This window comes from Rhinopithecus roxellana, chromosome 14 (genome assembly GCF_007565055.1).
Source record: "Rhinopithecus roxellana isolate Shanxi Qingling chromosome 14, ASM756505v1, whole genome shotgun sequence".
Taxonomy (NCBI): domain Eukaryota; kingdom Metazoa; phylum Chordata; class Mammalia; order Primates; family Cercopithecidae; genus Rhinopithecus; species Rhinopithecus roxellana.
In genome coordinates this window covers 118,078,737-118,093,084 of record NC_044562.1, presented here as the reverse complement: position 1 = coordinate 118,093,084, position 14,348 = coordinate 118,078,737, and the positions used below count along the sequence as shown (strand labels likewise).

At 37.9% G+C, this 14,348-nt stretch overlaps 1 protein-coding gene across 25 annotated transcripts in view; it reads left to right on the top strand.

Moving 5' to 3' along the window:
• Positions 1 to 14,348, top strand: part of NEB (nebulin) — a 232,162-nt gene that overhangs the window by 30,977 nt on the left and 186,837 nt on the right. For all 25 annotated transcript variants that reach the window (XM_030916035.1, XM_030916012.1, XM_030916034.1 and 22 more), the window contains exons 14-28: positions 118 to 222; positions 310 to 417; positions 515 to 619; positions 1,033 to 1,131; positions 2,096 to 2,200; positions 3,148 to 3,255; positions 3,346 to 3,459; positions 5,553 to 5,654; positions 5,749 to 5,856; positions 5,947 to 6,051; positions 7,099 to 7,197; positions 9,526 to 9,630; positions 10,198 to 10,305; positions 10,388 to 10,501; positions 13,251 to 13,448. In XM_030916035.1, the coding sequence (XP_030771895.1) occupies positions 118 to 222; positions 310 to 417; positions 515 to 619; positions 1,033 to 1,131; positions 2,096 to 2,200; positions 3,148 to 3,255; positions 3,346 to 3,459; positions 5,553 to 5,654; positions 5,749 to 5,856; positions 5,947 to 6,051; positions 7,099 to 7,197; positions 9,526 to 9,630; positions 10,198 to 10,305; positions 10,388 to 10,501; positions 13,251 to 13,448 (1,683 nt within the window). The remainder of the gene's footprint in view (positions 1 to 117; positions 223 to 309; positions 418 to 514; positions 620 to 1,032; positions 1,132 to 2,095; positions 2,201 to 3,147; positions 3,256 to 3,345; positions 3,460 to 5,552; positions 5,655 to 5,748; positions 5,857 to 5,946; positions 6,052 to 7,098; positions 7,198 to 9,525; positions 9,631 to 10,197; positions 10,306 to 10,387; positions 10,502 to 13,250; positions 13,449 to 14,348) is intronic.

Sequence of the window (14,348 nt, the reverse complement as noted above, 5' to 3'; positions counted from 1 at the left end):
GACAGTTGACAGGCAATATCTTTTCTTCATCTTTTGTTTAGTGTTAGAAAATGTAAGTGTTATAATCAGCGTGGGAGTGACAGCAATCTACTTTAGCTGATTTTTTTTCTTCGACAGAAACTATACAAGGAAAACTATGAAAAGACAAAGGCAAAGAGCATAAACTACTGCGAGACCCCCAAATTCAAGCTCGATACCGTTCTGCAGAACTTCAGCAGTGATGTGAGCAATCTTACTGTCACTCCTTCTGTTAAAAAAAAGAACCCATTTTTTCACCAATTAATAAATGAAATATGTTTTGTCTTGCAGAAGAAATATAAAGATTCCTACTTAAAAAATATTTTGGGACATTATGTAGGCAGCTTCGAGGATCCCTACCATTCACACTGCATGAGAGTCACAGCTCAAAACAGTGATGTAAGTTCTAAGATGATTGTTTGACTTTCCAAATAACATTTTTCTCAGGGCATGAATACAATGGCTGCATCTTATGCCTGATTTCTTCTCCTTGTAGAAAAACTACAAAGCAGAATATGAAGAAGACAGAGGCAAAGGCTTCTTCCCTCAGACCATAACTCAAGAATATGAAGCAATTAAGAAACTAGATCAGTGTAAAGATGTAAGTCTGTAGTCTGAACTTTGAATGTGACTGCCTTTCATAGCATCTAGTGATCAGGAAATGTTTAAAATGTTGACACTTTTTCAAATAAATGTAAGCCAGGCAATTGCAAGAAATGAAGTCTGTTTTGTAGTAAACATCCTATTTTCCCCTTGTTGGCATCCCTACATTTTAAAAGGTAATTCTAGCTCATTTTCCCAAAGAAGAGTTATCAGAAACCTGAAGATATAGGAAAGTTTCTCATACAGATGTAAGAGCACTTCTCAAACTACAGTCTAGCTAGAAAAAAATATATTTTATTAACTACAAGTTGCTTTGCTTTGTGGGGCATGAGGTTCTATTTGCTTGGCCTATGGGCCACCTTGGATCTGATAGGTGATACTGCTAAACCAAATGTCTTTGCTTCCCCACAGCACACCTACAAAGTCCATCCAGATAAGACAAAATTCACCCAAGTTACCGACTCTCCTGTTCTGCTACAAGCCCAAGTCAATTCCAAACAACTGAGTGATGTAAGTTCCTCTAACTACCCAGGACACCCAATTATGAGGGATAACATTTCATAACTCTATACATAAAATCCAATGACTTACCAAGTTTATCCAAAAGGCTGAGTAAGTATTAGCAAGTTTAAACAGTATATATTTGTGTAAACATATATTTCTGCATCTTCTTGGGTGGATAACATTTACAGTGAAACGATTCTGTGAAGGAAACAAATGTAGCTGAAAGCTATGGAAAGAATGTGAGTTCTAGAGTCAGACAAAACTGCCTTCAAATGTTAGCTCTGTCATTGATGTCTGGGTGGCCAAAGATTTAACACCCCTCTGCCCGATATTTCTCTTTTATAATTTGTGGCTGTTTTGAAGAGTCCGTGAGGGAAGAAATGTGCACTGCACATACTCTGGCCAACAGCAAGTATTCAGTACATGAGTTTCTCTCTCCCTAGTAAGTTTCTGGAAATTGGAATCTCTGAGACAAATTTTATTATACGAGCTTTAAGTGTGGATTTCCAAAGTTGTGTTGAACTAAATATAAAAGTAACCTCAGTAGATTTATGGCCAGAAATGAAGGCTCCAATTAGAGTATCAAAAGCCCTGATGTCTGTGAGAGGACTCTTGATCAGATGAAAGGAAAGTGGCTCTGGTACGTGGGCACTGACAGTGACAAGAGAAACAGGCTGGGACCCCTCTCAGAACCTACAGGGTCAATTGTGCTACGCAGGAAGGGGAACAGGTTTGATAGAGCCACCTCATTCCCTCAGGGTCCTACCATGGTGACAGATGTGATAATAGCTGTCAAGTGTCCCACACACAGATTCAGTAATGCCGGTGGCCTACCCAAGCTCTAGATGTCTCTTCTGATCTCAACAATGCTGACATTTACTTTACAAAATGTACCACACAATGATTTTTGTATTCTGGAACAATTATTCTGAACTAATTGGTTCTCTCTCTCTCTCTCTCTCTGTCATAGTTAAATTACAAAGCAAAACATGAAAGTGAAAAGTTCAAGTGCCATATCCCTCCTGATACTCCTGCTCTTATCCAGCACAAAGTCAATGCCTATAACCTGAGTGATGTAAGTTTCTCATGCCCTATACCACGTGATTTACTGACAACCTGTGCTTTTATTTTTGAACTGCTTCATTACAATTCAATGAATAGATTAATGTTAAAAATGGGAAGACCTGTTAACATTTGTGTCACGTTCCTATGCCTCTGCCAATATAACTGAATTCACCTTACAAAATGTGTGTAGCAATCTTAAAGTAGTTTCATGCAATTAGATAATCATAATATAGTATTGTAACCAGCCCTCAGAATGCTACCTCTCATGTATGCTTAATTACAATTTTTAATGGTAGATCTTTTAGCCATATATTCATTTAAATTATACTATAATTCATTTATTCCCTGGGCTTATAATGTCCCTTATTTCACACAAATGATACTTATTTCTACATGTATGAGAACGTTCATGAATAAAGATATAGGGGATTGAAAGGGCAGAAGTCCACATATCCATTTCTTTCCTTCATTCTTCAAACTTAATTTTGTAAAAAAGTTAAATTATCCTTGGGGTTCTCAATTCCTTCAATAATTCTATAAATGAGTACTAAGATTATCTGGCATCAATGAGTGTTGCAATGATTTATGAAATAACCTTTGCAGAGAACTTAGAGGTCAAATGAAAGTGATGCCTTTTATATCATAAAAAAATAAGTTAACTGTAGAATATTTGTGCTACTCTATAAAACATTCAGTATTAGGAATAAAATATTAGTATAATAACTAGAATTAAATTAACTTGATAAAAATTTCTCATGGAGAGTAGAGAAGCCCAATCTTGGAGAATTAATAGCTCCAGCTTGAGAAGAAATGTTTAAAATATGCATGATGTCCTAGACAATAAAAAGGGCCCATTTATTTTGTATTAAGACAAGGTGTTTAGTTACCCATTAGTCTTTAAAGGTCATGACATGTGTATCACTTTTGCCAATTCCTTTGCTGAATTTTTCTGTCCAGAATCTTTATAAGCAAGACTGGGAGAAGAGCAAAGCCAAGAAGTTTGACATTAAAGTGGACGCCATTCCCCTGTTGGCAGCCAAAGCCAACACCAAGAACACCAGCGATGTGAGTGTGGCCTGGGGACCTGGGGACCTGGACAGGGTGGCCTCAGGGACACCTGGTGAGTGGGATCTGGCACATGTGATGTCTTTGCAGGTGATGTACAAGAAAGACTATGAAAAAAACAAAGGGAAAATGATTGGAGCCCTCAGCATTAATGACGATCCCAAGATGCTGCACTCCTTGAAGGTGGCCAAAAACCAGAGTGACGTGAGTGTCTTTATAATTCACCCCTATTTTCAGACGTAACCACAAAGTTGCTGTTTAATATAACCTTGGGTGGACATTAGCCTAACTGAAATCTCGGATTCAGGATGACAAATCACACGTGAAAGCTTCACCCAGGTGGTAAAGGAAGATGAACTTCCTTATTCTTGTTGATGCCTTTGATGTCAGTGAATACTTCAAAATTTCCTTAATCTCCTTAATGCCCTCTGTTTTATTAGGAGGAAAAATATTCTGGCAATATCATTGTTTTTACTGTTTTTCCTAGAAATGAGCTTAATATGTGTAAGTATAGGTACATGTGCATGTGTATATTCACCCAATGCCCTAAACTGATTCAGGTAGTTTGCAAAAATATATATAGAAAAATGAAAAAAGTAAGGAACTTAGTTGAAGGGCAAAGTAAGAAAAACTACATAAGGCATAAACTCAAAATCAAAGCATTTTATTTTAAGAAATTTATAGAATATTGATCTTATTTTAAAGACTTTAACATACTTATTAAAAATAAAATATGACCCACCAATCCCATTACTGGGTATATACCCAAAGGAATATAAATCATTCTATTATAAAGATATTTGAACACATATGTTCATTGCAGCACTATTCACAATAGCAAAGACAAGGAATCAACAATGATAGATTGGATAAAGAAAATGTGATACAGATACACCATGGAATACTATGCAGCAGTAAAATAGAATCAGATCATGCATGTCCTTTGCAGGGACATGGATGGAGCTGGAAGCCATTATCTTCAGCAAAGTAATGCAGGAACAGAAAATCAAATACCTCATGTTCTTACTTATATGTGGGAGTTGAATGTTGAGAACACATGGATACATGGGGGGTACAACACACACTGTTGGAGGCTGGGGGAGGGGAGAGAGCATCAGGAAGAATAGCTAATTGATACTGGGCTTAATTCCTAGGTGATGGGATGATCCGTGCAGCAAACTACCATGGCACACACTTACCTATGCAACAAACCCGCAATCCTGCACATGTACAACTGGACTTAAAAGTTGGAAATCAAACAAAAAAATAAAAAAGAAGATAAAACTTCACAGAGATTGCTTTCCTAATTCCTAGCAAAAAAGAAATACAAATAATCTTTTCATTTATTATTGCTCTAAAGAAAACTGTTAGGACTTAATGATAAAAGCCAGCTTCCAGAGGTGTTACAAAATGCGTTTTCACCCAGTGCTCAATGGAATACTCTTCCAGGACTGTGCTTAATTATCTAAGGTTTACCTCATACCTTTTACCTCATTTTGCATCGATTCTTAAACTCATTTTTTCCTTTCTTTCTCTCTCTCTTTCTTTCTTTCTTTCTTTCCTTCTCTTTCTCCCCTTCTTTCTTTCTTTCTCTCCTCCTTTCTTTCTCTCCTTTCTCTCCTTCTCTCCTCTCCTTTTCTCCTTCTCACTCGCTCTCTCTCTCTCTTTCTTTCTTCTTCCTTTCTTTCAAGACAGGCTCTCGCTCTGTTGTCCAGGCTGGGCTGCAGTGTCACGATCTCGGTTCACTGCAATCTCTGCCTCCCAGGTTCAAATGATTCTCCTGCCTCAGTTTCCCAAGTAGCTGGGATTACAGGCATGCACCATCAGGCCCGGCTAATTTTTGTGTTTTTAGTAGAGACAGGATTTTATCACGTTGGCCAGGCTGGTGTCGAACTCCTGGCCTTGAGTGACCCACCCACCTTGGCCTCCCAAAGTGCTGTGATGACAGGCGTGAGCCCCTGCACCTAGCCAAATTCATTTTTCTTTAAACTTATTCAGATGAATTATTTTAAGATAAAAACTTGCTTAAATAGCAGCATTGGTGTGCTTTAAGTTATTCACTCTGAAAAAATATTAGGACAAGTAACATAAACATCTTTATGATCATTAGCAGATGAGATTATATAAGGCATGAGCCTCTACCACATCTATTCTACTTTTCTGCTTTGTGGAAAATCTATGGTGCGAAAACATACATTTTGCCCCTTCAGTTAAAGCATAGCAGTGATACGAATGGCTTTTACTTTATGAGGTATATTTTTCTTTCTTTTTGGTTTAATTTCTTTTTCCTTTAACAGAGATTATACAAGGAAAACTACGAGAAGACAAAGGCAAAGAGTATGAACTACTGCGAGACCCCAAAATATCAACTTGATACACAGCTGAAGAACTTCAGTGAGGTTGGAAAAGCCACGGTTACCTCTCGGGTTGGAGGGCTTTGCTACTGTTCAACAAATGACTGTTAACTTGAATTACATTTGTTTTATTTTTCAGGCTAAATATAAAGACTTATATGTAAAGAATATTTTGGGACATTATGTAGGCAGCTTTGAGGACCCATATCACACACACTGCATGAAAGTTGCAGCTCAAAACAGTGACGTAAGTTTGAAGACAATGGTTCATGCCTCACAGTGACATTGTTTGACAGCCATAACAATCATGATCTATTTTTGGTTTTTCTCATTACAGAAAAGTTACAAAGCAGAATATGAAGAAGATAAAGGAAAATGCTATTTCCCTCAGACAATAACACAAGAATATGAAGCAATCAAGAAGCTGGACCAGTGTAAAGATGTGAGTTATCTGCCCTGAATTATTGAAATTGGGCTTGGGATTCTTGTGACATCTAGTGGTAAATTTAGCAGGAGTTTAAATGCTAATATCTAGTGATTAGAAGGAGATAATTACACTTAACATTTTGGTTTTGGGGTGGAACCGGGAAACACAACAATTATGATGAGGAAGGCGATTTGTTACAAAATAATTTCAGATTTTATAGATCTTAACTTCCATGAGTTTATATCTACACGAATTTGGGGCAAAAGAAGGACATGCAGGTTTGAGATAGGTGTTCATTATTTAACAAATTCATGTGAGAAGCCGTCCTGGGCCAGGCACTTTCCTTGGTGCTGAGAAAGACAGGGAAAAAGCCAGCAACCTCTTGAGCTCCCACTTAGCGGAGGAGACAATAAACAAAGGAAGGAGCACAGAAATAAGAAAGATGTCAAGCAATGATAAGAAAACTAAAATAGGATGATGATACAGAATTAAAATAGGACAATGTGTGAGAGAGTGACCGGATGGGCATCTTAGGTTGGGTGGTCAAGGAAGGTCTAAAACAGGCATGACCAGCCAGGCCAAGGTGAGCGGAAGAGCAGCAGGGAAGAATGGCCTAAGGAAAGAACAAGCTCAGTATTTAAGGAATTGAAAGGATGGGGTGGCTGAAATGTACTGGGGAGGAGGGCAGTAGTAAGAGTTGAAATGGTTGGAGATGAAGGAGGGGATGGATTCTGTAGGGATCATAAGCCAACGTGCAATTGAGACTGAATACCAAGTTCACTAAAGAGTCACTAAGACTTCAGCAGGGGAAGGCTAATCTGGTTGCTGAGTTGCTGTAGGCAGACCAGAGGCAACTTGGGAGGTGGGGATCAAAGGAAAAAGAGAGAGACAGACAGAGAAGTGAGAATGTAAACGCATCAACTAAATTTTCAGGAACAAAATAAACTTCGTTTTGACCTGGAACCATTTTTTATGTTAGCATATGTATAACCAAGAATATATTAATACATTATAATGTATAAATACATTATAAATTTCATTAAAGAACATCTTCTTTTCTAGCATACCTACAAAGTTCATCCAGATAAGACCAAATTCACGGCAGTCACTGATACTCCTGTACTGTTGCAAGCCCAACTCAACACAAAACAGCTTAGTGATGTAAGTGCTTTGATTTATGCAAGCGTGGGTGACCCAGAGTGCTTTGCTCGTTTAAAATGTAAGCATTTACATGCTTAATCTTCATGGGCTTAGCTACCATCCCAATATTATTATTTTTCAAGATTTGTTAATAAAACACAAATGAGGCTGCTAGATTGAATTGTAGCCTGAGGAAAGTTGTGTTAGACAATAATAAAAATATTTTTTAATAACTCACCGATTTTTAGTGGGACTGTCTTATTCATTAGGATCTGTCACATGCACACTAAAACTCTATGCCAACTTAAATAAACAGTGACAACAGAAGCATCTATTTGTGTAGGACAAGGCAAATATTTCCTATTCTTGAATTTGCTAACAAAGACTTTACAAAAAGAAAGGGTGCAGTAACAAGACAGACATTGAACAATGACAAGAAAACTAATATAGAATGATGCCACAGAATTTAAGTGGGATGACATCAAAGAAAGAACTGGATGGGCACTTTGGATTGAGTGGTCAAAGAAAGTCTAAGACAAGCGTGGTCCAGTCACGCCAAGATCAGGGGAAAAGCAGCAGTGCTTCTCAGACATCCACATTCATGCAATCGCCTACTGACCCTGTTGAAGTACGGATTCTGATTCAGTAGATCTGGGGGACTCCATATTCTGACTTTCTAATAAGCTCCTAGGTGATGCTGATGCTGTGATTGGTAGGCTACTCTTTGAACAGCAAGGTGCTAACATAGCTAAGTCCTGGAGAGGTACACCCTTCTCAAGACAGGAAAGTGAAAGATACAGTTTGTCCTACTATAAAATATGTTTTAATGACACAAATTAGCTCATACCCAATTAGTAAAGAGGAGAATGGCATCAGTATAACCCAGAAGTCATTTCAGCTCATGTGCCACTTTTCCGAGCATCTTAATATTTTGTGTTCCAATAAAGAACAGCTAAACACTAACATCACTGATCTAGCTGAACTCTGCAAGCTGCAGAGAAATATAGTGCTGTATGCGGTCACAGTCACTATCAATCACTCTTCTTATTGGCTTAGGTAGGCAATGGACTCTGCCTTGGAATTCCTTCTTGCATAGTTCTCAGTCTTGTGCATTTTTGCCTTTGGCTCCAAAATTATACAGTCTCATCCATTCGTTACACTCAACTCCTTACACCTAACGTCACATTTTAAAACATTTAAATAAAGTTCTGTGTTTAATATTTTAAGTAAGAATTCACAGCCAGGTGCAGTGGCTCATGCCTGTGATCCCAGCATTTTGGGAGGCCGAGGCAGGCAGATCACTTGAGCCTAGGAGTTTGAAACCAGCCTGGGCAACATGGCAAAACCCCATCTCTACAAAAATATTTTAAAAATTAGCTGGGTACGGTGGCGCATGGCTGTAGTCTCAGCTACTCAGGAGGCTGAGGTGGGGGTATCGCTTGAGCCTTGGAGGTGGAGGTTGCAGTGAGCTGAGATTGTGTCACTGCACTCCAGCCTGGATGATGGAGCCAGACCCTGTCTCAAAAATAATAACAATTTACATATCTTTTAAACTGTGCTAGCATTTTGTTTACAATTATTATTTTTGTTAGTGCTTTAATTACAGAAGTTCATGTTCTCCAGACACAGCCTAGCAGTGTAGATCAGAAATGTGTTCCCGTGTATATAACAGAATCTATGCAATGGCAGCCGGCAGCCCAAAGTATGGTTACACAGCAATCCCCCTTATCCACGCTTTTACTTTCCATAATTTCAGTTACCTGCAGTCAACCATGTCCCAAAAATATGAAGTTAAATTCATATTTTCCAGAAATTCATAAAATTCCGGAACCAATTCATAAGTCTTAAATTGAATGTTGTTCTGAGTAGCATGATGAAATCTCACACCATCCCTCTTTGTCCCTTCTTTATCAAGAAGGGTGAAAACATACAGTAAGATACTTTGAATGAGACAAACCACATTCACATAACTTTTATTACAGTATATTATTATAATTTTTCTATTAGTGATTGTTGTTAATCTCTTATTGTGCCTAACAAATAAATTAAACTTTATCACAGGTATATATGTATAGGAAAGAACATAGTATATATAGGGTTCAGTGCCATCCATGATTTCAGGCAGCTACTGGAGGGTCTTGAAAAGTATCCCCCAAGGATAAAGAAGGACTGTGCCACAGTCCCTGAGATAGGGAATGACAGTTTGAATCCTGTGCGAGACTTTGGCTGAATTGAGTATCGCTTTGAGGCATTTTTCTAAAAAGGGCACTAATACCTGAGCTGTATACGCTGTCCTAAATAAACTCAAAGAAGTTCCCCTGAACTGTTCGAATATCCTTTGTTTTTCAGCTGAATTACAAAGCAAAACATGAAGGTGAGAAGTTCAAGTGCCATGTACCAGCAGATGCTCCACAGTTTATCCAACACAGAGTCAATGCCTACAATCTGAGTGATGTAAGTACCAAAGCCACAGAAGCCTATGTTTGGTGTGCATGAAAAGAGAAAATGTTATAAATGTTAAAAGACAAGACTAGGAATTGTGCAGATAAACAACTGTTAAGATTGTTACCATGTAAGTGGAGCTTTTAAGGCCAAAATGCTCTTAAGACTCCTCCTTAGCTATCAGATTTCATTTTCTATGGTCTCTGTTACCACCAGAAGATCTCCAATTACCCGTGTGCTATTCCCTGGAGTTTTACAACATCTTTCCCATGTAAATGTCACATTTCACCTTCTCCAAGTGGTTGTCATTTTATAGCATCCTTCTATAAATCAGGATAGCAGAGTGTTTAGAAAGTTTACAGAACATTAAAAAGAGTAGTTGATACTTATTTAGTGGTAGGGAGAAAGAAACTGAATGATAGATAAATCAATACTTACACTACAATTTGATAAATATAGTATTTATAGGAGAAGTAAGTCTATATATACACAAGTTTTCAGTATATTTTTATTTTTTTACCGGATTACACTATGTTTAATGTTGTTCTTATCATTCCTTTGCTGAATTTTTCTGTCCAGAATCTTTATAAGCAAGACTGGGAGAAGAGCAAAGCCAAGAAGTTTGACATTAAAGTGGACGCCATTCCCCTGTTGGCAGCCAAAGCCAACACCAAGAACACCAGTGATGTGAGTGTGGCCTGGGGACCTGGACAGGGTGGCCTCAGGGACACCTGGGGAGTGGGATCTGGCATGTGTGATGTCTTCGCAGGTGATGTACAAGAAAGACTATGAGAAGAGCAAAGGGAAAATGATTGGGGCGCTCAGCATTAATGATGATCCCAAGATACTGCACTCCTTGAAGACAGCCAAAAACCAGAGTGATGTGAGTGTCTTTGTGAATGTGTCTTGTTTTCAAGATGAACTCCCTGCCACGATGCCCAAGGGTAGTAGTGTGGAAAAGGATTTCATGAGCATGGGCTCTTTCACGTTCACAGAAGTACTGCTGTAGAGAACTTTAGAATGATGCCCTGGATCATTGCACCTCCCACATTTGAGGGGAGAAATTGCTGATTTGTACTGATATTCATTCACTTTGAAAAATGTATGCATTAATATTTAATAGAATATTGATTATATTCTTAAAACCTTTTGGAAAACACTAAATATTTTCATATTTTCTTCTAATTGAAAAATAATTTTTAAAATGATACATTTTCAAACTGTCTTTACTTTGGAAGACATCTGTGAGTCACAAAAGTCTTAATACAGTATCATTTTTCTTCATTGACTTTAGTAATGAGTTTGGTCTAGATCCAAGAAAAAGACTCCATTGATTATAAACCCCTTTGAGACTCGGATAAAAGATTTGAGTCATCTATCTAGAAAATGGACATTTCTTTTTTTTTTTTTTTTTTTTTTTTGAGGCGGAGTCTCGCTCTGTCGCCCAGGCTGGAGTGCAGTGGCCGGATCTCAGCTCACTGCAAGCTCCGCCTCCCGGGTTTACGCCATTCTCCTGCCTCAGCCTCCCAAGTAGCTGGGACTACAGGCGCCCGCCACCTCGCCCGGCTAGTTTTTGTATTTTTTAGTAGAGACGGGGTTTCACCGTGTTCGCCAGGATGGTCTCGATCTCCTGACCTCGTGATCCGCCCGTCTCGGCCTCCCAAAGTGCTGGGATTACAGGCTTGAGCCACCACACCCGGCCGAAAATGAACATTTCTTTTCATGCCTTTTGCCTGAATTCTGGTGAACTCATGGGTTCCTTAAGGCTTGTCTATGGGCCATGTAACATTTTCCAGTTAAAATTCTTACTACAGAGAGACAAACATCTACTATTGTAAACTGTAGTATATATTGTGTATAAAATGTTTAGAGAATGAATCCCTTAAGAGTGCTGAGAATGTTCAGTGTAGCTTGCAGATACTCGTTTTTTATGATGAAAGAGAAGGGTGTTTGTGTCATTTAGTTTTAACCATGCTTTTATATGATGATCTATACATACCTCTTTAATTCATTTTGCATTTATTCTGTCATCACATAGCACTTTAAAACTTCTAATTCTGTAATTTTCTCTAGTAACTTCACAGTGGATTATGTCAGTATGTAGTGCTCACTTATATTACTATCTTGTTCACTAGCTGAGTCTCCTCAACTCAAGAAGGATATAACTCCCCATTGATAGCATGTGTATTTTTATCTTTTGTTTTTATTCCTATCACAGAACCCAGCAGTAGGCACATAATAAATGCCCAATAAACATTTGTTAATTGATAGATGACCAAAACACATAGCAAATGAGTCATTCTCATGTAATATCCAGGCAAAATGCTAAGCTGCAGATATAGAATATGCATGGCTTTTTAAAAAGAATCTTTTAAAGCCCTTTGGATCTTTGACAACATTTTATATGTACTGGTATGTGTCAGCTGGTGTGAACATGAACAAAACAGTAACAACAATTTCTTCAAAATACTTCCACACACCTACTGCTGTTGCAATGTTGCTTTATCGGTTTATTTCTAATGAAGACAAACGGTTGTTTTCAATGTTGTTGCAAACTATCAGAAAGTTTCCATACTTTATTTTTATAAACCAGGGTCTCAATTTTATAGTTAAGTAATAAATGTATTCAGTGAAAATGACCACCCACAAAATGTGAGAAGGAAGATCAAGTTCCCTTAGAAAGCCAAAAGATCAGATTGTTTGCAAAAGGAATTGTTACAGAAGATTTGTAGTGCGCATCTGTACTTGCCAGCTTAGGTCACTGTCTCTAACACATACGTGACCATGGAGAACTAGGATGAATTTAGAGTTTTCTTAAAGGCAGTGGATCAAAATTTTTCTGTCAAAGTAATTGGTGACTGGATATAATGAAGCTGGGAATTAGACCCAATTAGCACCTTGTCTAGCCGTTCCAGAAAACCAGACAATGAAGGGAGCCCTTGAGGCCCAGTCAGTACATTTGGTTTATAACGCTGTATGGAAGGGCCAATGTTATTTTAATGGCTCAGTTTCTCAAACTTTTCTCCCATGAAGTCTTTTAACTGCTGCAATCTGAAGCTTCTTTTAAATTGTTGCTCAAATTGAACTTGATATGAAAACAACCTTTGAGATTCTCAGTGGGGCTTATCGCCTTTCGATGATAGGTTAAAAAGCAGTTGACTATCCATTCAAAAATGACTCTATCCAGCCAAGAAACTAAGCCTACAGCCCTGTGTATTAAGTAGTCATTTTATTAAAATCAAAGTGTCATATGGTTTTCATTACAATTAAAAGATGCTTCTTTACTGAAAACTCTTCATAGGTTAAATTACATTAATAATAGTAACACTTGTTAGTGGTCCTTGAGAAACCCTGTTTTAGAATAAAATCATTCCTGTTCCTGACTGAAGCAGAAGCTGTGGCCCATTTTCTGCTGTGACCCAGACAGTTTCTCATTGATCTGAGATCTGCCCATGTGTGCTTTTTGGGGGAATTTCAACGGTATGTAACATATGAACATGTTTTTGGGCAAAATAGCTACTCAGATGTTTGACTCTTTCTCTAACTTGTATTTATTGTTTATGGAAGATCTCTGTCTTTTCTGGAAATCCACTGAGGATTTGTGATAATAAATGATAATTTCCTATTCACAGCGCGAATATCGAAAAGATTATGAAAAGTCAAAAACTATCTACACAGCACCTCTTGATATGCTCCAAGTCACTCAAGCTAAGAAATCTCAGGCAATTGCCAGCGACGTTGATTATAAGCACATCTTACACAGTTACAGCTACCCGCCCGATAGCATCAATGTAGACCTTGCCAAGAAGGCGTATGCACTACAGAGCGATGTGAGTAACCAGGGTTTCTGTAGCCCCTCTTTTAAAAAGACGGAAACTGAAATGGCTTCAAAGTTGAGTGAGGTTTTTGCACTTCTCAGAGGTATCTGCATTGTCCTATGTATGGAAGCAAACGACCCTTGTGGTTCTCTAAGAACATGCCTTTCAATGTTAGGAAGAACTGATCTGGCATGCACCCCATCACTGTTTCCCTCGGGGAAAGTTATCAACCTTGCTAAGTCTAGAGTCCTCTTCTGTAAAATGGAAATAAATCAAAAACATTGTTTGGAGGATATAAATGCATGCAAAATACTTAGCATGGTGCCAGGCCCTGGTGAATTCTCAATAAACATTCAGTATCTATCATCACTATTATCATAATCATCACATTCATCATTATCAATGATCTTTACATAGATTTCTATCTGAAAAGAAATATATCATTTAACATAAATATTTATAATAATGGTTTTTTCTGCAGATCAGAGCTTCTTTAAGCAAATTAATTTGTCCAAACTCCACAACTGAATACTTCATCCTAATAATTCTATTTTTTAAAATGTGATAAAATACACATAACATAAATTTACCACCTTTGCAGTTTTCAAGTATACAGTTCAGTGGTGTTAAGTGTATTAACATTGCTGTACAACCAATCTCCAGAGCCTTTTCATCTTCCCAAACTGAAATTCTGTATTCATTAAACAGCAACTCCCATTTTCCTTCTTCCCCTAGCTTGTGGCAACCACCTATCTATGCTCTGTTTCTAAGTTTGACTAACCCTAGATACCTCATATATGTGAAGTCATACAGTATTTATCTCTTTGTGATTGGCTTATTTCACTTAGCAAAATGTCCTCAAGGTTCATCCATGTTGTAGCATGTATCAGAATTTCCTTCCTTTTTAAGGGT